The 24876-nt window shown below is 42.5% G+C and overlaps 1 protein-coding gene across 1 annotated transcript; it reads right to left on the bottom strand.

The window, feature by feature from the left end:
* Nucleotides 1-1563: 1563 nt before the first annotated feature.
* LOC123053079 (probable UDP-N-acetylglucosamine--peptide N-acetylglucosaminyltransferase SEC) lies at nucleotides 1564-15295 on the bottom strand. Its single transcript, XM_044476472.1, has 28 exons — nucleotides 14905-15295; nucleotides 12961-13106; nucleotides 12783-12881; nucleotides 12635-12685; nucleotides 9515-9631; nucleotides 9383-9439; nucleotides 9185-9304; nucleotides 7027-7089; nucleotides 6863-6941; nucleotides 6193-6302; nucleotides 6049-6102; nucleotides 5909-5976; nucleotides 5725-5827; nucleotides 5322-5524; nucleotides 5112-5208; nucleotides 4732-4803; nucleotides 4547-4623; nucleotides 4327-4443; nucleotides 4167-4251; nucleotides 3925-4092; nucleotides 3372-3482; nucleotides 3181-3267; nucleotides 2978-3105; nucleotides 2787-2869; nucleotides 2571-2676; nucleotides 2308-2454; nucleotides 2104-2224; nucleotides 1564-2018 (listed from the first exon to the last, which is right to left on the bottom strand). The coding sequence occupies exons 1-28, from the start codon at nucleotides 15080-15082 to the stop codon at nucleotides 1905-1907; spliced, it is 2961 nt and encodes a 986-aa protein (XP_044332407.1). The 5' UTR covers nucleotides 15083-15295; the 3' UTR covers nucleotides 1564-1904.
* Nucleotides 15296-24876: the final 9581 nt, after the last annotated feature.

Below are 24876 nucleotides of genomic sequence, written 5' to 3'. Positions count from 1 at the left end.
TACTACGGGGCCTAGCATGACGACTTCCCGACTGTCTACTACAACAAGTTGTGCCCGACTCCGGCGATGGAGGGGCGATGACGGCGGCGCGCCTTCGGCTCGCTTCAGTGCTGGTAATCGTCGCTAGGTGGTCTACAGATCGGAATGTAATTTCTATTATTTATGGTATTCGTTGTACTGCCATGATTAAAGATGAATAGAACGGCATTTTTCTCGCAAAAAAAGAATATATGTGGGGTCGTGGTGGGCTGTCCTAGTCTACATATCGGGAGAGATCTGGCCCAAATCCGTTGCCGCCATGTCAGGGAAGGCTGGAGATCGCCGAAAGGCGGCTTGGGGACGGAGTGGGTGGAGTGGAGTGGCTAGGGTTTGATACGGGATGCGGTTAGGGATGAATATATGTGGGGTCGTGGTGGGCCGATGTGGCCCAGAATCGACATGGCAGACGTGCCTGGGCACATCCGGGCCTCCCCATATCTTTTCCAGATTTGTATGAGGAGTGTCGGTCAGTCAGGGCGTATGGGACCGATACGAGGAGTCCGTCTTTGTTTTTTTAACATCGGTACAGACACAAACGCTCATATACACATGCATACACTCACCCATATGAACGCACACACGCACACCCTGCCCCTATGAGCATCTCTGAAAGACTGAGACGGCATATCATCTTGAGATTTACATAGTCGCCTTAGTCGCCTCGTCGTCGACGGGAACGTCCCCTCCCAGTGAATGCGCGTCGCCGGAAATCCTGAAATAAATCCAGGAATAAATGCTAACATCAGGATTTGAACCCTGATGGGCTGAGGATACGACAGTCCCTCTAACCATCCAAGTACAGGTTGGTTCACCTTTATTTGTTTTTGTTAACCGATCAATGACCAGGCCGTCCACCCGGACGTAGGGGGTGGCTGGGGTGCATGCGGCTTGAAGCTTTTCGAAATAAAAATGGCACAACCAAATGCATGTGATCCCTCTATCAGTAGCGATTGTGCAGTGTACACTGGTCCCTGAAATTTAGTAGCACGCAACTGTGGGTGGTGCCGGGGACTATCTAAAGTTAGGGGTTACTTGCAAGGCACCCCTCTAAGAGAACAAGGCCAAACAGTCTGCACCACCGCCAGCCAGTGATCTCGGCTGAACGCTAAATCCAAGAGCAAATGTAGGCATCCACCCCCATGTGGCATCCCCATCCGCATGTGTCCGACCCGTTTCTAAGGATGTGTGTCAGTCACGGGCGACCCAACCCAAATGCATGCACTCTTCGTTTGTGGAAGGTGAACGGGGACCCTTCCTTTTAGTTCGACTGTGATGTACTTTTCCAGATGGGAACAAAGCGAAGAAAGCATCGCTTGGGAACGGGGACCCTAACAGCAGCAGACCCTTCCGAGTTCAACTTCAGGAGCGGCAACTCTCGAGCCAGCCAAAGATTGCCCATAGCTTGACAGCCCCAATGCCATGTTACGCCTACAAAAATACAACCCGTTCCCACCTCCCACATACCAATGGATGGGCTTTTTGGTAACTGGGGTTACCAACTGGACCGCATCAGAGCCACAGCCATCGTGGCGAACAGATGCCATATTATATTTCAAATAAATATTGGATATTGTATCTTTGCGGCTAAGTTTCAACATTATGATAGCAGCACAGAGCTGGGGTTGAATGGCACAACAATCAGGAACCAACAAAACTATAATCTTCTGTTGGCACACATAAATAGGCTAATCCGATCTCATCACAGGACTAAACCTCCTACATTCTTCTCTCTTGGGTACATAAGTCGGGACTCCACACGCAAAGGTCTACTATATGGTACAGGACAGGGCGCAGCCAAACGAGTTACATGATTGTACTACGCTACAACTCTGCTTTTTATCTACACAGCCGGGATTTCATGCTCCTCATCTGTCATATGGGAACTCACTGTCGTCTTCTTTTACCTTAAACGGCTCCGGATGACGCCCAGAGCAATAAATGTTCCACATCTTGAAGTACGCCCTATCAAGGTTCCGAACCTGAAATGGTTGGCAAGCAGAGCTCATCAGAATCTACTTACTGCCTAGAAATGACATGCCAGGGAGTATCACACAGAAATCTTACCCATCGAGCAGTGTCAAATAAAGGACAGGTTAAACGAACTTCTTTAAGCTTATTGGTCAGTGCTTGGAGTTTTGCCGGGTTTGTCGCCAATTCAACTGCTCGGTCTTCGTACTCCTTCGTGCTACAATCAGAAAAGGGTAAATGTGCATGCACCATGCCGTCCCACGCAGCTTACAAATAAACCAGCTTCTAATCAATACTTACCTGCTAACAATCATCTCATCCCCAAGCCCAGTCGCTAAACAAAGGGAGCCAGCTACTCTGGTTGCCATTTTCTCTAGAGGAAGTGTTATCATTGGCAAGCCAGCCCAAAGAATGTCGGTACCAGTTGTGTGTGCATTGCAAAGGGGCCTGTGATGTGGGAAGTTCACAAAGACAGACCAAAAATATAGGCCAAGTATCAGTATGAAGTATGAACCAATATGCCTATCACACAGAACAAGTGAAAAAGCTGGTTAAGTGCATACGTGTCAAGGAAGAGGTCTGCTAATTCACTTCTTCGGATATGCTCATGTTTCATCGCAACATCTGTGAAAATGATCTGATCAGGGCTCACTCCCCTTGCAGCAGCATCTGCATAGAAATAGCATTCCAGTATTGTATATGTTAAATTCTGTTGCCTCATGTCATTCTTCTTTCGAGATGAAAAGTTCAGGCAACAGAGAAATATTCAATCTGCTTACGTGCTTTTACTCTCATTTCACCAGTGGCTGGAAACCTTAGGAGCCATAATACACTGTTTGGAACACGCTTGACAATATTACACCTTCAAAAGATAGTGCACAAACATTACCATCATCTCTACAAAAATTACGTAATGTATCTATGTATGTTTATGACAAACTGCAGAGAAGTACAGGTAATAGAACGTTACCATGTATCAAATATTTCTGGGTCCATCTTGTAGAGCTGATTAAAGCATGCAAAGATGAATTTATCCTTGGGTAACCCATAATCTGATCTTTCATGCGGACATACCGGACCTAAGACATCACAATTTTTCTGGTATAGTGCCCATAGTTAGAAACACCATGAAAGAATGAGAGCAGAAAGAACATAGAGCAAAATGAAATGAACCTGCTTGTAGTCATTGACGAAATAGCAATGTGGGAGATGAACAAGCTTTTCAGAGTATATATGTGCATAGCGAGTTGGAGAAACAAACTGCAAATATTGTTAAACAACAAGAAAACTTCAATTAATTGAACATAAAGCTAAGAAAATATTGCGAATCAAAAATCACAGAACGTTGTTTAAAAAACTCAGACCTCATCTGTGACCAAGTAGTCTATGTAAGAAGCACCTGTCGTCCCTGGGAACCCCATGTACGAAACTTGAATAGGTGCTGGTTGCATCGCGAAAATTTCATTCCTCGCACCCTGTTTAACTTGAAAGCATGAGGCAGACTGATAACATTTTTCAGAGAGATGCTGAATTGCATTTTTTATTTTTTTTTAAAGAACACTTCATTGTACAGTATAGTACTCCCTCCGTTCCTAAATATTTGTCTTTCTAGAGGTTTCAAATGGTGACTACATACGGAACAAAATGAGTGAATCTACACTCTAAAATATGTCTATATACATCCGTATGCGGTGACTATTTGAAATCTCTAAAAAGACAAATATTTAGGAACGGAGGGAGTACAAAATATTTAGTGATCCACCTAGCAACTTTGAGAATAGCATATGCCTGCTCAATGTGAATAAAAGCAAATGCAAAACATGAAGAGAAAACCAGAGTAATAGCATGAGGTTGTCCTGGACAGAAGTTAATACAAGGAGACAGATAAGGGGTTATGGAAAGACGTGAAAGTATTACCTTTGTGTAGCCATTAAGATTGATTAAAACTTGTATTTTGTCTTCATTTATCATTTTGGCTATCACATCAGATGTCATGGCAGACACATCAATGAAATGCTCTGCCTCAGCCTGGATACGCTGTCTCCATTCAGTGCCATCATTTTGACTCAACGCATAGCAAAAAACCTGCCATCACATTTGATATGTTGTTGATACAATAAATCAACAAGGTGTAAAGAGAAAAAGAAAAGGTGAATTACCTCAACATTGTCACGGTCATGCATACCAAATACTGAACCCATGAGATGGGAAAGCGGGTGATTACCAAAATCACTACTAACATATCTGCAAAATTCAAATGCCAATTACTCAGTTGTTGCTGGAGCCCAACAATATTGATCGCGGCGCATTTAGACGTACCCAACCCTGAGTCGGGCATGTTTACCCTCTGCCTTCACTGGTAAAGGGGGTGGGTGGACAAATGGTGGCAAACCAAAGCGAGAAGCAATTAATGAACACTGGATCGCATATTTGCGGCTGCCAAGGAAAAAATATTAGTGTAAATAATGAAGCAGAAAATATCACTGATGATGCAAATAATAGTGCAGTAAGAGCCAAGAGGATATATATATATATATACCTAATTTCCAAGGCGAGCAAAGGATCAATAGGATAAGCAATAGCATGAAATGGCTGCACGCTTGGCAGAAGTGACATCTATTGAGACAATAACCAAAGCTTCGTCATGACTCTTGACAATTTCATTATTCAGCGTTACCTATCTCTACCAGACTTTAGGAAATAAAATTTATCACAAAGGGGCACCTTTATCTGCCGTCTGATTATCTCTTCAACTTCACGGAACATAGTATCTCTGTTTTCCCAGTCACAAACACTCTGCAGTGAAACAAACAAGGGTGGCATTTTTTAAATTACTGCTTTGCTGGGCATAGCTGCATTTGTATGCAACTAGAACTTAGCATTAGCTTGCTTTCTGGGGACATCAAACATTAAATATCCAAGCTAACATACAAAAAATCAATAATTTTTTACATGAAAAGAATTATACAGCAAGTAGTACAGATATAAATTAGCTCTCGTGGTCTACAGGGTTACACGTGGAGAACGTCTCAAGTTGTACAGGTAATAGTATGCTTCAGTGTTTTGATTGAAAAAATTACACAATCATGTAAACTGGATTGAACCTGTAGAGTATGAAGAAGGTTGCACGTTACTTCTGGAAAATCAGGACGCAGACAAAGAGCTTGTTTATAGCTAGCTATAGCTGCTTCTTGATGTCCACTACAGGGGAAAGATCACATTTCATAAATTAAAATTCAACTAGAAACATAAGATCGCTATAATAACTGGATGTATCACCAAACCGCAATATTATCTTAATTACTAAGTAGTACCTATCTTTATAAGCTGAGGCTAAGTTCGCGTGGGCTTCCGCCATATTTGGCCTGATTGTCACAGCCTGTATGTAATCCTGAATTGCCTCGGCCACTCTTCCAAACTCCTTAAATGTATTTCCTCTATTAACAAGTGCATCAGCTGCAGTAGGATCTATACGAAGAACTTCGGTGTAACATGCAATAGCATCAGCGTAGCTTCCCTGATGCACACAAAGATGAACAATATCACGAAAAAGGATAAACAAAACGAAATCTCAGAGAAAGTCTCAGACAGCAAAAGCAATAAGCACAATTCTCTAAAATATTACTCCCTCCGTCATACGTCTAGATACATCCATTCTGCGACAAGTAATTTGGGACGGAGGGAGTATATACAAAACGAAATCTTTCAAGCTAGTACCTGTTGCTTGTATATGACTGCTAAATTGTTGAGTGGCGAAGACAACCCAGATGTAACGGCAATTGCTGCTTTGTAGAATGAAGCAGCAGTACTTATCATGTTCCTGCAAAAAAGGAAAAGTTTATAAGTAGAAGGACCTCAATGTGGTAAGGTATCAAACATTAAATAGGTAGGAGAATCTTACCACTCCATATAGATGTTTCCTAGGTTAGTAAGAGCCTGTGGATGGTTTGCCTGTAATACAAGGCACGACTGCACCAAAAAAGTGAATACATTAGAAGTGGAATAAAATATGGAAATTTACAGTAATGAAGTGGAACATACTTGGAAGCAATTAATTGCCTCTTCTACTCTCCCAGCATCTTTAAGTGCATTGCCCTATGAAAGATAGAAAATGTTAGCCAAGTGAAGTAACCAACAAAACTATTGTCCAGTCAGTAATGAACAATGAGCACTTCCAGAACTTACCATGTTATTGTATGCTTCCACAAACCGAGAATCACATAGTATAGCCTGATTGTAACAATGAATTGCCATATCAAGCTGGCGTTGCTCATAGTAGATAGTGGCAAGATTACCTGCATGAAAATGTCCCCCCGTCCTTTGCATTACGAGGTATACTAAGGGTCTACTTTGAAGGTAAAGAAATGACCACTCTCTTGTGAGCTTGTACATATCTCATCCATGATGAACATCTAAATAAATGGACTCGAGAGGGCAAATGTCACTGAATTAGTATTTACACTCCACAAAATTGCAAAATACTAAGGAGTAATGGTAGGTTTAGTCAATATCCAACAGGTACCATGCCAACTTTTAGCCAAAGCCAATGGAATACAATTGTTTGGTAGTTGTCAATATTTAGTTTGCCTGGCCCTATTCTAGCTGCTTTTGGATGTTTGCTATAATCATCGGTATTGTATTGGCACACTAACAATTGTTCACAGGATTCCTCTTTTGATTTCTCCATGCCAAGTGATGAATGATGACAAGAATTCTTGCAAATATAATTCTAAGACTAACATTCGTTCAGTCTATGACCAAGAAAATGGCTTGCCAACAATGAGCATTGTAGTTGTTGGACACAAACCAAACCTACCATACATCCTCACACACAAAATAAAGCAATTGTGCATACCGTAAGCCATGGCGTAGTCGGGGCGTGCCTGCAAAGCACGCTGATAACAAGAAACTGCCTCCTGGAGCATTCCCATAGCCTGGACACACCGAAACATTTGCTCCATAACCAATCATTCACAACGCCCAAGGCCATAAGCTACTGACATAGTTCATAAGACTTACCTTGTAAACATTCCCTTGATTAAGATGTGCATCAGCAAAAGATGGCTTAAGCTTAACAGCTTCCTGCAATATTTCAAGACGAAAAAAGAGCATTGGTACCACTCAAATCATGGCCATCAGCAAGCCAGTCAGGAGGGTATAAAGCAAATCAACCATCTATCTGTGAGAATATAACAAGCAAGCACTATATGGAGCTACAGTACACATATAAAACAATTGCTATGTGATCACCCTTTGCCACGATTATTTTATCGTCTTTGGTTAGGCATTTATGAACACGGAAATACTTCTCCCAAAAAATCACATGTACTTAATTGCCAATTTACTCCACCTATGTACAGTTTCAAGTTCAAATTCACTATACGATAAAGAGTAACAAGAATGAGATAATCCGAGAAGTGATCAAAATGAAAAGAAAAAACATATAGACAAATGCGAACATTCATTAAAAATGTCATTTTTATTTTCTAATACATTTTCTTTTCTAATACATTTTGAACTCCACGTCAAAATTTAAAGGGCTAGTACAAAAGAGGGAGATGCTGATTTTAATTTTGTGACCATACCAGGAGTTGATTGCATGAAAATACTGTAAAACATGATTGAATAGCATATAAGTGTGACATGGATACATCACAAAATTAGTATACAAGTTCCTTGACACATACTAGGGGCTGAAATGCCATCAAAATAGCCTCGATAAACATAACATAAAGTAATTATTTCAACCAATATATACACAAATATAACATTTTGGGCATTTTCAACTTCCACCGCACTACTTGAAATGCTAATTTATACCTCAATGCGTTTATTGATAAGATAACTCAATGTAATATTACAAATGATAAACTATATGCAGCATCAAAGCATAGTTTAGGCAATGAACCTAATACACAAATTTAATGTGAACCATCTACAGAACGTCCAGAGTCATGAGCAAACCTAAAGTTCACCAGCATGGGTTTTAGGATTCTAGCACAGATTGGAATTTTAACTGGAATCAATGGGACCATGTTTCTTCGAAGCAATATATACCTATTTTTTATTTGTATATATATATAACATAACATATTCGCATTGTTTTCTGAAAATGATCATCACCAGTATGCCACAACAGTGCTCCGTAAATGGCATCTCAAAGAACTTTACAGAGAATATCAAGGAAGCACGTAAAAGGATTTAAGATTTTTACAGTCATAACGATAATCACACCCCAAAATAAGTCAAGAACAAGAAAAGTATAGTAAGCATTAGCTCTTTCATTTCGCCTTCTCAGAGAAGTTCTCTTTTTTAGCAAGGCACTAAACATCTCAGTGGCACTTGGGTGTTAGGCTTCATGCACTAGCCAACGCAACAAAAAGTCCAAACTGATGGAAAGGGCTAGACAATCCACATATACACTTCAACACACCCTCACACGTGTGATGCGGGAAGTCAACACGTGAATAGACTAAGAGGTATGGCTCAAGAGCCTATACGTGGACACAGAGGGGGGAAGCAGCAATTTTTGGATAAACCGCGAAAGCCAGGACTTGAACTCAAGACCTTAGACCCTGATAGTCTGATACAATGTTATGCTTCATGCACTAGCCAATGCAACCAAAAGTCCAAACTGATGGAAAGGGCTAGGCAATCCACATGTACACTTCAACATCGGGAACTTCATGAAAGCTAAATATTAGCTTTGCTGTAAAAGAACGGCAAGCCATTCAACCGGAACTAACAAGAGAGAAGCCCATTTGTATTGCTACTCACAGTACCAAATGTCAGTACCAACCTACATATTTCTTTCCACAATTTTAAAAAGTAGGTTCAGCCTATTATGTCGCCACTCAATAACGTATCAACGACAACCTCTTGTGTACAATCACACATAGAGCAACGTCAGTAGATGATATACTCCTCTTCCCCACTCCTGGATTAAATAAGTAATGCTCTACATAACAGTTTCCTGTTTATAGTAATAATGAACTAGTTGTAGCATAGTAACTCATAGAACACTTCAATCCACTCAGCTTTATTCACAAGGTACCAATATACATCTATTCGGTTCACATACATTGAACTTTAGTATATAGAATTCAGGTTGAAGCTTTTTAATACACAGCAGATATTTCTCAATTCCACCAAAAGCTTGCACCATTGTGGCATTTACCTTGTAATACTGCATAGCCTTATTGAGGTCCCCAACCTCCATAAACAGGCCGGCAAGATTCGACCATGCAATTGCAAAGTGTGGATCTATTCGTATTGCTTCAAGGTAGCAAGCATATGCCTGAAGATGCAATCAGATGACGTAATAAGGATCATTCAACGGTACCACTTGTTATCGAAGCCAACACAACTTGCTTACCTCTTGCACAAGACCCTGGGCTTTCATTAGATTCCCCAGATTACTATGTGCATCAACCTAAATTATGGAATAACAAATGTCAACTCACAGAATGAACAAGCAGAATTACTGGAAACGTGTGAATACACATACCAAACGTGGGTTCAGGAGAAGCGCTTGTTTACAGCATTGTGCTGCTTCATTCAGTCTACCTTTGCGTGTATATGCACTTGCAAGGTTTGACCATGCATCACAAAAATTTGGGCGTAGCTACAAGAGAAAAAAAGTTGGAGGTCAGACCATTTCATCTTACAATCTTGCAATTAATTAATTATGTTAGAAACTTTCATAAGTTAAAAAGAAGAACTGAAAGGGAAAAGAACAAGGGTGTAAAGCATGCACTTGCCACATGAGGCATACTAGTGTGCTAGAGGGCCAATCAGCACCACTAATGGTCATGAAAAATCTGAGAAAAATTGGCAATATTGTCACAACATCATTAATCTTGCCACACAATTTCAAATCAAAATTCGATCCATGCATTGGTTGTTTCTCAATGTGTAGATCGAATACTATATACCTAAGAGATCCATCCCCGCTAACCTATTTATCTTAGCATGCAACTACTCCACCTCAGCAATGCAGGCACGTAATGTGTTTCCTCCTACCCATTTATTCCTGATGCCACATCATCTTCAGTTACTTAGATCGGGTGTTCCAAAAAAAATAGTGTCCCATTTATTCCAGCCATAATTGCAATGATTTCTAACCGAGGGGCACCATATTCTTGGAACCCATCGTTTCCCCTTCCTTACCGAGCAACCACCTCATTGTCTTCGGTCAGGATCACCCTCTTACACCTTTAGGGCTCGCCGTCCGACACGTCAATGGTGCTCACCCCCCCCCCCCTCCTTGCGGCCCATCTCGCTGTACCCATCCTCCCCGATCTGATCCTTCCCAGTCCGCCAGCCCTTGCTGCACCCCTCCTTGTTGTACCCCTCCTCGCCCATCTGATTCTTCCGTGTCTCCCCACCCTTGCGCCCCATCTCGCTGTACCCCTCTTCCCCCAGCAGGTCGCTCCAAGTCTGCCGCAGTTGCGCCCTACACAAATGCGTACACAAGCTAGCTACATCTGCTACCTGGAATCTCACGCCTCTCTCTCTCTCTCTCTCATCTTTTTTTTTGTTCCCCGGTCTCATGTTGTTTTCTTCACTCATCTGTCTTATTTTGATCCTCTACATGAGCAGTAATCACGGCACAGGACGACCGCCATGACTCCCGATTGTCCACCGTCTGCGCACTCCACCTACTCCGCACCATGTCTGCTGATTCTGCTGCAGCACATCAAGTTGTTTTATGGGGAAGAAAATGCCTACAGGTCTGGCGCTTAAATCCGGTGATTCCTTTGTATGTTTCCAGCACAAATTGTCACCGTTTTGGTTGCAATCAAGGATGCTTAATTAGATTATGTAGCCTATGTAGGTTGAGGAAGTCACCTTTTCGAGAAAGTCAGAAATATAAAGCTGGGACTTCATTGAAGTTGTGTACACAAGCGGTTTGTATTGTAGTACTCCCTCCGTCCCATAACAAAAATGCTCTTATATTATTCTGAGGGAGTAGTATATTTCAATATATTCTGATTCTGACGCCCTCCAGGTCATTTTTTAATCCCTTTTCTGATTAACATATTTATGCAGATAAATTGTTATTTGGTAATAATTTTCTATTAGCACATCAGGTTGCATTGTCCTCTTTCCATTGTGACCAACAAAGTACTTCGATCACGCAATAAAATACTTAGATCATGTACAAATTTGGCATCAAAACTGATTGTACTGAGTAAGCTGATTTCAGGGTTATACGGAAGCTACCTTCTTCGGTTTCTCTTGCTTGAGGTAAAAAAAAACTCATGCCACTACAAACATTTCCTCTTTTATTTATTTAGATAGATTGTTGTTTGCTAATATTTTTCTATTAGCACATCAGGTTGTATTGGCCTCTTTCCATTGCCATCAGCAAAGTACTTTTGATCATCCAATAAAATATTAAGATCATGTACAAATTTGGCCACAAATCTGATAGTCCCGAGTAAGGCGATTTCAGAATTAGATGCAAGCCATGTTCTCCAGTTTTCACTTGCTTCATTAACAAAGGTAAAAAAAACTCATGCCACTACAAACCATTTTTTCCTTTATTTTCTATCTACTTATTCTTCTTTACGCGCACCTTTCTTTTAAGTTCTTTGTGACACTACCATCCCGCCGTAACGCGCGGGGTATTATCTAGTTTCTCAATGTGTAGATCGGATTTAGATTTGAAATTGTGTGGCGAGGTAGATGCATGTAGCATCAATATTGACAAATTTCCTCAGAATTTTTCCATGGCCATTAGAGTGCTCATTGGGCCTCTAGTACACCCTAAACCCCTTGGTGCACACAACACACCCCCATAAAGAGAACTCAGATCCGAAAGAATATATGATGAACCATGTAAAGATAGCATGCACTCAACATGATAGACATGGACATTTAGCATAAGAAAAACAATTATGGCCCTGATGGACATTTAGGTCCATGGAACAAATATACCACAACAACAACAAAGCCAATGTTTTTGTTAAAACATAGCCAGTCCTGAGCGTGGGTAAAGGAGAGTTGTGTGATAGGCTTGACGAGCCAACATAAAAAACGCATTGCATAACGGAAATATGTGCAGAAGAAGTGGAAACAAATCACGAATGCGTTGGCACATGAGATCGAGTAAAAATATAACTTTAATCAAAAGGATATTATTCACTATGCATTGCCTCTCAGGGGCATAATAGTAAGGTAAAACACAGATTCCGCTGACTTCAAATCGAATGGTCTCTAGTCTCTACAGCTAAATACTAACCAAATCGTACAGTTTACAGATATAATCTTATTCTTTCTTCCTCCATGTTAATCCATGCACAATTCCAGCAACAATGCTTATGCCGTATTCATAGTAGTAATCCCTAACCAAAGACAAATTAACACTTTCACAGAAACGAGAGTGTGACTTGAGGTGATCCACCTAAAATTCATTTCGCTAACTAAAATCTGCAGTCTAGGAGGTCACTTGGCTACTTGAACCATCAAGACACATTTGGTGATCCGCAGTGGTTAAGGCCAATACAACAATATAACAGGGGCACTGGTCACATTCAAATATTAAGCTAGTTCCTTTTAGGCCAAAAAGACTGGAAAGAATCATAAAAGACGTTAAAGTCGAGAAAATATAGCACAAACACACCTGAATAGCAGTTAAATAGAAACGAATTGCAAGATCGATGTCGCCCTTCTCCTACATGACAAAATAAAACGCATTGCACCATTAACTTCTAGGACCCTCAAAAAGCATGTCCATATCTGAAAAGATTTTTCTTAATTGCTCAACGAACCTTCCAGGCATTTGCCATGTTGCCATAGCACTCTGCAAATTGAGGGTCAATGGCAAGAGCCTCTTCATTCTTTGCGATGCAAAGATCATAATCACGAAGCTAGAGGAAACCAAACTTTCAGTGATGGATTTGGAAGAAAGTAAGAAAGAACATGCCCAAGCATCACAATAGTAATAACCTGGAAATAAATAGCCCCAAGGAGAAGTAGATTATCAGTTCGACGTGGATTCTTCTCGTAAACAGCATTTCCATGCTCCAGTGCCTGACTATATTTTCCTGATTTGTAGCTCTGATGTGCAAGAATCAGGTGGTCCTCTTCATTAACTAAATCATTTGAAGAAGCAGGATGGCAATTAGAATATGAACAAAAAGTAAAATTTAGAAGGTACAAAAGATCAATTCCAACATGAGTATCCATTTGAATATCTACACCAGTTAATCCCACACGATGCAACAGGTACACTCCAATAACTCCATAGTTCTAATAAGGTGCATCAGATCGCATCCACCATGAGGTGTGCAGAGGCCAAGAATTCAGCTTTTCACATGACTTAAAATTGTAAGTCTTGCACAAACAACAAAAATCATGTGGAGACCACCTTTGCCTTCAAAACACCGTTCAAAATTATGCATACACTTTCCGACAACCCGCTAACAATCCTACAAGTGGTAGAGGTGAGGAGTAAAAAAATTGTTAGGAAAACACAGCAAATTCGCTGTGACTGAATGTAGTATATACCACAGCCAACCCCAAAAGGCATTCCAAAACAATCTTGTTCATTTCCTGGCCCTGAAGGATTTGAACACATAGGAGCGTCGCAAATTCCAAATTATTACCAGTATGACTAAATCTGTCAAGATACCAAGGGTGTAGACAAACAAAACTGTTCAAATCTGACCAGGTTATTCACAAAAGTACCCTAAGTGTCAGGTAAACTACCACATTAAGAGATGTGATGCTGATTCACGTACCAATACTAACAGACAACATGGTAACGCAAAAGACAATGGTTTGGGTAATAATCCATCCATGAATCTAACCAGTATATTATCAAAAGCTCAAATATTTGCAGTAAGTTAGCCGGCTTGAGCTCCATTTGGACTAGTACGCACATAGTTATGTGAAATGTATGCGTTTAATACCAGACAATTAGGGGCAGATACACAATATAGCCACTGGGTTCCTATGAGTGAATACTTTCTGCCCAAGACATGGAAATGTTCTAATTATAAAGGGGTGACTCCGATCGGCTGAAGCAAGTGAGCACAGAACTTCATAATAGCCTAGACTGCACATCACCACTCAACCAGTGTACTCCTGGTGCCCTCAACTAATCTAGCTCTCGTCTCAACCCACAAGCCCACAGCCAACATGTACAAGCAACGCAGGCCAAACAAATTACGTGCACATGTTCCTGCTGCATCGACATCGACTGTACCGGCCATAAGCGCTGAAAGAGTACTCTTTTGCAATGGATGAATTATTTTTCTACTCCTGGCAAAATGATTGAAACATTTAGACTTGAACTGAATACAAAGTTTTAGATACTTAGATTGTATTCAATAGAAGATTGAAATTCAATTACTCCTACCACAGATCAAAGTGCACTTGGTTCTAATACAATTAGTTCCGCTGTATACGATCTGATTTGACAGAACATTCAGGTTAAATCTAGAGGCCTGCCTGAGAAGGAAATTGAGTAGTCCACTTGTATCTATTTTATGAACTTGATATGCCCAAAAATGATTCCGTGGACCTGCTTTGTTAAATCCTCAAAGAGCCCGAGGAAACCAGTAGTACAAGACTAGAATTCCTAGTAAGGTTATTGAGTTACTAGCTCACATGTTCCTGGAAATCCGAACAACAACACCAGCCACGCAGACCATTCTGGGTAATAAAAATAAAGCAGTTCTCCCGATTTTCCACTTAACTTCAAGCCCCGTAAACTCAAAACAAACACAAACAACACACCCCGGAGCACAGTTTTCCACAAGCTAAACTGAGTTACGATCCTTCACGACCTAGCAGAAGGAGGAAAAGGGAACCCCTGGCAAATCGGTGATCACAACCTAAAAAAGAGATCAACGAGTAGCGAAATCGAGGATCAGCAGAGGTGCTCACCCCCGACGAGCTGCTTGGCCCTCGCGTCCAAGGACACAGGGGGAAGCAGGAAAGCCGCCGCTGGCGCTGGCCCCTCGGGAGCCGGCCCCGCGCCGCCGCTGACCCCGAGCCATACGTCGTCCCCGCCGCGCACCACCGGCGCCGCCAGGTGGCGCGCGTCGCTACGCAGCGAGAGCATCGCGCGGAAACCCTAGATCCGGTGGCCTAGACCAACGCGGGCCCGAAATCTCGCGCGGGCGCGAGAGGTTTTGGGGCGGAGGGGGGAGTGCTGTGATGGACGACGGCGCCTCTCCACTTGCGGGGATTGGGGAATTCTTGGGAGAGATTTCCGGGAAGAGGTGGAGATTTTTATTTGCTCTGTTACACCGTTTTCCGTCGCGGCAAATGGAGTGAGCCAAGTGGGTGCGCGCCATGTGTCTTTGGTGTGGACGTGTTTGGTAGTGCAATTTTGGTAACACTCTGGAAGAAAGGAACTTGGGAGGTCCATGCGGAAAGAATCCGATACGTTTGGTTGCCTGAATACACTATTCACCCTACATCGCACGAAGTTTAAAGCATCTTCTAGTCTGAGCCAACTGCTACACTTGAATCGGTAGTTTCTAGAGAGCCAAGCTCGGCCGAAGCAAGGGAGGGGAACGCGGTGTTGAGCTCGTGCGACCACGGAGATGGCGTGAGCTCACGCGCGTCTCCGAAAAATCAGCGGGAGGATTTCGGCTCACCTCCCGCCGATTCGGTCGCCCCTATTTAGCCCCCTCCTCTCACCGCCCAAAATCCCGCCACCCTTCCCCCCCCCCCCCTCGAGCTTTCCTGCCGACGAGCAAGTAAGCGGCGCTCCTTCACCGGCGGGCGGTCCGCGCCGGCGGCGACTCCTGTCCTCAACTTCTTCGACCGTTCCCGCGTCCCCCACGGGCTGCAGCCATGGCCTCTGTGAGTTCAATCACCCTCTTTTTTGTGTTCGTTGTAGCTGGATCTGAAAGCATGTGGTCGTAGGGTTTGATGTGCAAGCATGTGGTAGGATTTGATCTGTGAGCATATGGTAGATTGTGATGTTGTGGTGGCTTTTGATGGTGGATTTCTAGCATGCTAGAGTAGTGTGATAGTGATGAACACGATGGATTCATAGCTAGTTGGCTAGTTGTGATGTATGTTGAAAATATGCCCTAGAGGCAATAATAAAATGGTTATTATTATATTTCTTTGTTCATGATAATTGTCTATTGTTCATGTTATAATTGTATTAACCAGAAACTGTAATGCATGTGTGAATACATAGACCACAACATGTCCCTAGTGAGCCTCTAGTTGACTAGCTCGTTGATCAATAGATGGTTGTGGTTTCCTGACCATGGACATTGGATGTCATTGATAACGGGATCACATCATTAAGAGAATGATGTGATGGACAAGACCCAATCCTAAGCACAGCACAAGATCGAGTAGTTCGTTTGCTAGAGCTTTTCTAATGTCAAGTATCTTTTCCTTAGACCATGAGATTGTGCAACTCTCGGATGCCGTAGGAATGCTTTGGGTGTATCAAACGTCACAACGTAACTGGGTGACCATAGGTGCACTACAGGTATCTCCGGAAGTGTCTGTTGGGATGGCACGAATCGAGACTGGGATTTGTCACTCCGTATGACGGAGAGGTATCTCTGGGCCCACTCGGTAATGCATCATCATAATGAGCTCAATGTGACTAAGGAGTTAGTCACGGGATCATGTGTTACGGAACGAATAAAGAGACTTGCCGGTAACGAGATTGAACAAGGTATAGGGATACCGACAATCGAATCTCGGGCAAGTAACATACCGATGGACAAAGGAATTGTATACAAGTTTGATTGAATCCCCGACATCGTGGTTCATCTGATGAGATCGTCGTGGAACATGTGGGAGCCAATATGGGTATCCAGATCCCGCTATTGGTTATTGGCCAGAGAGGTGTCTCGGTCATGTTTGCATGGTTCCCGAACCCGTAGGGTCTACACACTTAAGGTTCGGTGGCGCTAGAGTTGTAATGGGAATAGTATGTGGTTACCAAAGGTTGTTCGGAGTCCCGGATGAGATCCCGGATGTAACGAGGAATTCTGGAATGGTCCGCAGGTGAAGATCGATATATCGGATGAAGGGTATTGGAGTCCGAAAGTGTTCCAGGGGTACCGGGCTATGGCCAGCATGACCGAAAGGTGTTTCGGGGGGGCCCGACAAGTGTTGCAGGGCCTCATGGGCCAAGGGGAGGGGCAAACCAGCCCACTAAGGGGTTGTGCGCCCGCACACCCTTTCCCACGTTGCTTGGAGAGGTGGGGCGCCTCTACCTGGCTTGGCTTGGGGGGCAAGTCTCCCCAGGGTTTCCCTAGGGAGATCCAATCTGCCTTGGCCGCCACCCCCTCCTCCCTTCCCCTATATATAGTGAGGGGGAGAGAGGGCAGCCGCACCCTTTCCCTGGCGCCGCCCTCCCTTCCTCCAACTCCTCCTCCGTAGTGCTTAGCGAAGCTCTGCCGGAGAACTGCAAGCTCCAACACCACGCTGTCGTGCTGCCGGAGCTCTCCCTCAACTTCTCCTTCCCCCTTGCTGGATCAAGAAGGAGGAGACGTCCCCGGACTGTACGTGTGTTGAACGCGGAGGCGTCGTCCGTTCGGCGCTTGGATCGGATTTTCCGCGATTTGAATCGCCGTGAGTACGACTCCATCAACCGCGTTCTTGTAACGCTTCCGCTTAGCGATCTTCAAGGGTATGAAGATGCACTCCCTCTCTCTCGTTGCTAGCATCTCCTAGATTGATCTTGGTGAAACATAGGAATTTTTTTGAATTATTACTACGTTCCCCAACTGTGGTACCAGAGCTGGGTCTATACGTAGATTCTATGCACGAGTAGAACACAAAGTAGTTGTGGGCGATGATTTGGTCAATTTGCTTACCGTTACTAGTCTTATCTTGATTCGGCGGCATTGTGGGATGAAGCGGCCCGGACCGACCTTACACGTACGCTTGCGTGAGATAGGTTCCACCGACTGACATGCACTTGATGCATAAGGTGGCTAGCGGGTGTCTGTCTCTCCCAATTTAGTCGGATCGGATTCGATGAAGAGGGTCCTTATGAAGGGTAAATAGCAATTGGCATATCACCGTTGTGGCTTTTTGCGTAGGTAAGAAACGTTCTTGCTAGAAACCCATAGCAGCCACGTAAAACATGCAACAATAATTAGAGAACGTCTAACTTATTTTTGTAGGGTATGCTATGTGATGTGATATGACCAAAAGGATGTGATGAATTATATATGATGTATGAGATTGATCATGTTCTTGTAATAGGAATCACGACTTGCATGACGATGAGTATGACAACCGGCGGGAGCCATACGAGTTGTCTTAATTTATTGTATGACCTGTGAGTCAATATAAACGCCATGTAATTACTTTACTTTTTTCTAACCGTTAGCCATAGTAGTAGAAGTAATAGTTGGCGAGACAACTTCATGAAGACACGATGATGGAGATCATGGTGTCATGCTGGTGACGATGGTGATCATTGAAGGAAATATGCCCTAGAGGCAATAATAAAGTATTATTTATTTCCTTATATCATGATAAATGTTTATTATTCATGCTAGAATTGTATTAACCGGAAACATAATACATGTGTGAATACATAGACAAACAGTATGTCACTAGTATGCCTCTACTTGACTAGCTCGTTAATCAAAGATGGTTATGTTTCCTAGCCATAGACATGAGTTGTCATTTGATTAACGGGATCACCTCATTAGGAGAATGACGTGATTGACTTGACCCATTCTGTTAGCTTAGCACCCGATCGTTTAGTATGTTGCTATTGCTTTCTTCATGACTTATACATGTTCCTATGACTGAGATTATGCAACTCCCGTTTACCGGAGGAACACTTTGTGTGCTACCAAACGTCACAACGTAACTGGGTGATTATAAAGGTGCTCTACAGGTGGCTCCAAAGGTACTTGTTGGGCTGGCGTATTTCGAGATTAGGATTTGTCACTCCGATTGTCGGAGAGGTATCTCTGGGCCCACTCAGTAATGCACATCACTATAAGCCTTGCAAGCATTGTGACTAATGAGTTAGTTGCAGGATGATGTATTACGGAACGAGTAAAGAGACTTGCCGGTAACGAGATTGAACTAGGTATCGAGATACCGACGATCAAATCTCGGGCAAGTAACATACCGATGACAAAGGGAACAACGTATGTTGTTATGCGGTCTGACCGATAAAGATCTTCGTGGAATATGTGGGAACCAATATGAGCATCCAGGTTCCGCTATTGGTTATTGACCGGAGAGGTGTCTCGGTCATGTCTACATAGTTCTCGAACCCGTAGGGTCTGCACGCTTAAAGTTACGATGACAGTTATATTATGAGTTTATATGTTTTGATGTACCGAAGGTTGTTCGGAGTCCCGGATGTGATCAAGGACATGACGAGGAGTCTCGAAATGGTCGAGACATAAAGATTGATATATTGGACGACTATATTCGGACACCGAAAGTGTTCCGGAGAAGTTTCGGATAAAACCGGAGTGCCAGAGGGGTTACCGGAACCCCCCGGGGAAGTATTGGGCCTTAGTGGGCCTTGAGGGGAGAGAGGGCAGCAGCCAGGAGGTGGCGCGCCCCCTCCCATGAGGAGTCCGAATTGGACTAGGGGAGGGGGGCGCAGCCCCTCTTTCCTTCTCCCTCTCCCTCTCTTTCCTTCCCCCTCTCTTCCTAGTTGGACTAGGAAAGGGGAGTCCTACTCCTACTAGGAGGAGGACTCCCCCCCCTCTCCTTGGCGCGCACAAGGCAGCCGGCCTCCCCCTTGCTCTTTTATATACGGGGGCAGGGGGCACCTCTAGACACACTTGATATACGATATTTTAGCCGTGTGCGGTGCCCTCCTCCACCATATTACACCTCGATAATACTGTTGCGGAGCTTAGGCGAAGCCCTGCGTCGGTGGAACATCATCATCGTCGCCACGCCGTCGTGCTGACGAAACTCTCCCTCAACACTCGGCTGGATCGGAGTTCGAGGGATGTCATCGAGCTGAACGTGTGCTGAACTCGGAGGTGCCGTGCGTTCGGTACTTGATCGGTCGGATCGTGAAGACGTACGACTACATCAACCGCGTTGTGATAACGCTTCCGCTGTCGGTCTACGACGGTACGTGGACAACACTCTCCCCTCTCGTTGCTATGCATCACCATGATCTTGCGTGTGCGTAGGATTTTTTTTGAAATTACTACGTTTCCCAACAATCATGTCGCGTCTCGAAGATGGAGATCAAAGGCGCAAGATGATATTGGCCATATCATGTCACTTTATGATTTGCATGTGATGTTTATCCTGTTTACATCTTATTTGCTTAGAACGACGGTGGCATAAATAAGATGATCCCTCACTAAAATTTCAAGAAATGTGTTCCCCCTAAGTGTGCACCGTTGCGAAGGTTCATTGTTTCGAAGCACCACGTGATGATCGGGTGTGATAGATTCTAACGTTTGAATACAACGGGTGTAAGCCATATTTACACATGCGAAACACTTAGGTTGACTTGACGAGCCTAGCATGTACAGACATGGCCTCGGAACACGAGAGACCGAAAGGTCGAACATGAGTCGTATAGTAGATGCGATCAACAAGGAGATGTTCACCGTTGATGACTAGTCCGTCTCACGTGATGATCGGACACGGCCTAGTCGATTCGGATCATGTATCACTTAGATGACTAAAGGGATGTCTATCTGAGTGGGAGTTCATTAAATAATTTGAATAGATGAACTTAATTATCATGAACTTAGTCTAAAATTGTCTTTACAATCTATCATGTAGATCCAATGGCCCACGCTAATGTTGCCCCCAACTTCAATACGTTCCGAGAGAAAACCAAGCTGAAAGACGATGGAAGCAACTATACGGACTGGGCCCGTAACTTGAGGATCATCCTCATAGCTGCCAAGAAAGCATATGTTCTTGAAGCACTGATGCGGCTTGAAGCTATGTCGGTATTTCCCCAAAGAGGAAGGGATGATGCAACACAGCAGCGGTAGGTATTTCCCTCAGATGTGAAACCAAGGCTATCGAACCAGTAGGAGAACCAAGCAACACAACGTAAACAACCCCTGCACACATATAACAAATTCTCGCAACCCGACATGTTAAAGGGGTTGTCAATCCCTTCCGGGTACGGCGCCTCAAGATAGGCAAACGGACGTGAGATAAATTGTAGTAGATTGATAGATTGAACGCCAAATAAAATAAGAATAAATTGCAGCAAGGTATTTTTGTATTTTTAGTTTAATATATCTGAAAATAAATGCAAATGAAAATAGATCGCAAAGGCAAATAATATGAGAAAGAGACCCAGGGGCGTAGGTTTCACTAGTGGCTTCTCTCAAGAAAAATAACAAACGGTGGGTGAACAAATTACTGTTGGGCAACTGATAGAACTTTAAATAATCATGACGATATCAGGCAATGATCATTACATAGGCATCACGTCCAAGATTAGAGACCGACTCCTGCCTGCATCTACTACTATTACTCCACACATCGACCGCTATCCAGCATGCATCTAGTGTATTAAGTTCATGGAGAAATTGAGTAATGCAATAAGAACGATGGCATGATGTAGACAAGATCTATCTATGTAGAGATAGACCCCATCGTTTTATCCTTAGTAGCAACGATACATACGTGTCGGTTCCTTTTCTGTCACTGGGATCAAGCACCATAAGATCGAACCCACTACAAAACACCTCTTCCCATTGCAAGATAAATAGATCCAGTTGGGCAAACAAAACCCAAATTTAGGAGAAGAAATTCGAGGCTATAAGTAATCATGCATAAAAGAGATCAAAGAAACTCAAATACTTTCATGGATATAACAAGATAGATTTGATCATAAACTCAAAGTTCATCGATCCCAACAAACACACTGCGAAAGAGTTACATCATATGGATCTCCAAGAGACCATTGTATTGAGAATTCAGAGAGAGAGAGAGGAAGCCATCTAGCTACTAACTACGGACCCGAAGGTCTACAAAGAACTGCTCACGCATCATCGGAGAGGCACCAATGGAGGTGGTAAACCCCATCCGAGATGGTGTCTAGATTGGATCTAGTGGTTCTGGACTCTGCGGCGGCTGGATCAATATTTCGTCGACTCCCCTAGGGTTTGGGAATATTAGGGTATTTATAGAGCAAAGAGGCGGTCCGGGGGGCACCCGAGGTGGGCACAACCCACGAGGGCGCGCCTGGGCCTCCTGGCGCGCCCTGGTGGGTTGTGCTCTCCTCAGAGCACCCCCCAGGCGCAGCCAGGGCCCGTTGTGTTTCTTCTGGCCCATAAAAATTCTCCGTGGATTTTCGTGGCATTTGGACTCCGTCTGGTATTGATTTCCTGCGATGTAAAAAACATGGAAAAAACAACAACTGGCACTTGGCACTATGTCAATAGGTTAGTACCAAAAAATGATATACAATGACTATAAAATGATTATAAAACATCCAAGATTGATAATATAACAGCATGGAACAATAAAAAATTATAGATACGTTGGAGATGTATCAGCATCCCCAAGCTTAACTCCTACTCGTCCTCGAGTAGGTAAGTGATAAAAACAGAATTTTTGATGTGGAATGCTGCCTATCATGTCATATCATATTTCTTTTCTTTATAGCATGGACATTTGGACTTTTATATTGTTCAAAGCAATAGTCTAGTTTTGACATGATAATTTAAATACTCAAGCATATCAACAAGCAACCATGTCTTTCAAAATATCAACGCTAAAATAAGTTATCTCTAGCCCATTATGCTCAATCATTGATCCATTCATGAAACACACTCGCATATTAGCTACACCCAATACTCAAGTACGATCATATTGCATCCTAGTTGGTGCTTTTGTAAGAGAATATGGAGACTCAAATTCAAAAATAAAAATTGCATAAAGTAAAAGAAAGGCCCTTCTCAGAAGGAAGTAGGGATTTGTAGAGGTGCCAGAGCTCAAAGCGAAAAACTTAGAGATAAAAACATTTTGGGAGGTGTATCCTTCCCACCAACGAAAACGACTTAGAGTTCCCAACACTTTCCATGCTAGATATATCATAGGCGGTTCCCAAAGAGAAAATAAAGTTTATTCCTTTTTCAACCATACTTTCACTTTCCATGGCTAGTCGTATCCACGGTTGCACTCCATACCAATACTTTCTAGGAATTTATTATTTGACAACATCAAGTAAATTCATTTTTCATTTCGGGACCGGGCATCCCTAATACCTTTGCCTTACTCTCATGCAATGACAAGTGAATAAACACTCATCTTGAGAATAACACGTCTAGCATGGAAAATATTAGCCACCCCTCACCGCTCCGCAAGCGAAACGAACACACAAAAGAGACGTTTATTTTCAAAAATAGAGATGGCACATACAAATTTGCTTAGAACGGCAAAATAATACCGCATATAGGTAGATATAGTGGACTCATGTGGCAAAACTGGTTTAAATGTTTTTGGATGCACAAGTAGATATCATACTTAGTGCAAAATGAACGCTAGCAAAAGATTGAGAAGCGACCAACCAAGAAACGGATAATCTCATAAGCGAGCATTAAGCATAATTAACACCAAATAATGCACCACAAGTAGGATATAATTTCATTGCATAATTATTGACTTTCGTGCTTGCATAGGGAATCACAAACCTTAACACCAATATTCTTACTAAAGCATAATTACTCATCAACATAACTCACATATCACATCATCATATCTCAAAACTATTACTAGGAATCAAGTTTATTTTGTCCAATGATCTTCATGAAAGTTTTTATTATATCCTTCTTGGATATCTATCACTTTGGGACTAATTTTTATGTGTTGCTTTTGACAAGCTCAAACAAATATAAGTGAAGATCATGAGCATAATATTTATTTATTTCTCTCAAATTAATTTAAGTGAAGCAAGAGAGAATTTCTTGAAAATTTTACTAACTCTCAAATAAATCTAAGTGAAGCAAGAGAGCATTTCTTTAAAAATACTAAAGCACACTGTGCTAAAAAAGATATAAGTGAAGCACTAGAGCAAGTCCATAGCTCATAAAAAATTTAAGTGAAGCATAGAGAGCAATTCTAACAAGTCATGACATAATTCTGGCTCTCTCAAATAGGTGTGTCCAGCAAGGAATCAAGACTTAAAACACAAAATAAAACAAGCAAAGACTCATATCATACAATACGCTCCAAGCAAAACACATAGTATGTGACGAATAAAAATATAGCTTCGATTAAAATACCGATGGTCGTTAGAAGAAAGAGGGGATGCCACTCGGGGGCATCCCCAAGCTTAATTGTTTGCTCATTTTTGGATAATAGCTTGGGATGACGGGGCATCCCCAAGCTTAGGCTCTTCTTACTCCTTATTCCTTCATCCATCGTAAGATAACCCAAAACTTGAAAACTTCAATCACACAAAACTCAACAAAACTTTCATGAGATTCGTTAGTAAAAGAAAGAAAATCACTACTATAAGTACTGTACCAAACCAATTCATATTTTTTTTTGCATTATATCTATTGTATTCCAACTTTTCTATGGCAAAAACTCATCAAAGAAAACAATAGAGCCATCAAAATAAGCACACAACGCAAAGAAAACAGAATCTGTCAAAACAGAACAGTCTGTAGCAATCTGACCATTTCGAAAACGTCTGGAACTCCAAAAGTTCTAAAAAATTAGGACGACCTAAGCAATTTGTATATTAATCTACTGCAAAAAGAATTGGCATTTTAGCACGCTCTGGTAAAAAATGAGAATTGTTTTCGTGAGCGCAAAAGTTTCTGTTTTTCAGCAAGATCAAACAACTATCACCCAAGAAGATCCTAAAGGCTTTACTTGGCACAAACACTAATTAAAACACAAAAACACAATCATAACAATAGCATAATTGTGCAAACACTCAAG

The sequence above is a fragment of the Triticum aestivum genome, chromosome 2D (assembly GCF_018294505.1).
Source record: "Triticum aestivum cultivar Chinese Spring chromosome 2D, IWGSC CS RefSeq v2.1, whole genome shotgun sequence".
NCBI classification, from domain to species: domain Eukaryota; kingdom Viridiplantae; phylum Streptophyta; class Magnoliopsida; order Poales; family Poaceae; genus Triticum; species Triticum aestivum.
The sequence above is the reverse complement of the archived record's forward strand: the minus strand, read 5'-3'. Positions and strand labels throughout refer to the sequence as shown.

Excerpts from the sequence above, each read along its gene's own strand:
- LOC123053079 (XM_044476472.1), bottom strand. The coding sequence starts at position 15,082 with ATGCTCTCGCTGCGTAGCGACGCGCGCCACCTGGCGGCGCCGGTGGTG. Across the intron at positions 4,093-4,166 it reads ATGACCGTGACAATGTTGAG|GTTTTTTGCTATGCGTTGAG; the intron begins GTAATTCACCTT and ends ATGTGATGGCAG. Across the intron at positions 2,870-2,977 it reads CCAGAAATATTTGATACATG|GTGTAATATTGTCAAGCGTG; the intron begins GTAACGTTCTAT and ends TATCTTTTGAAG.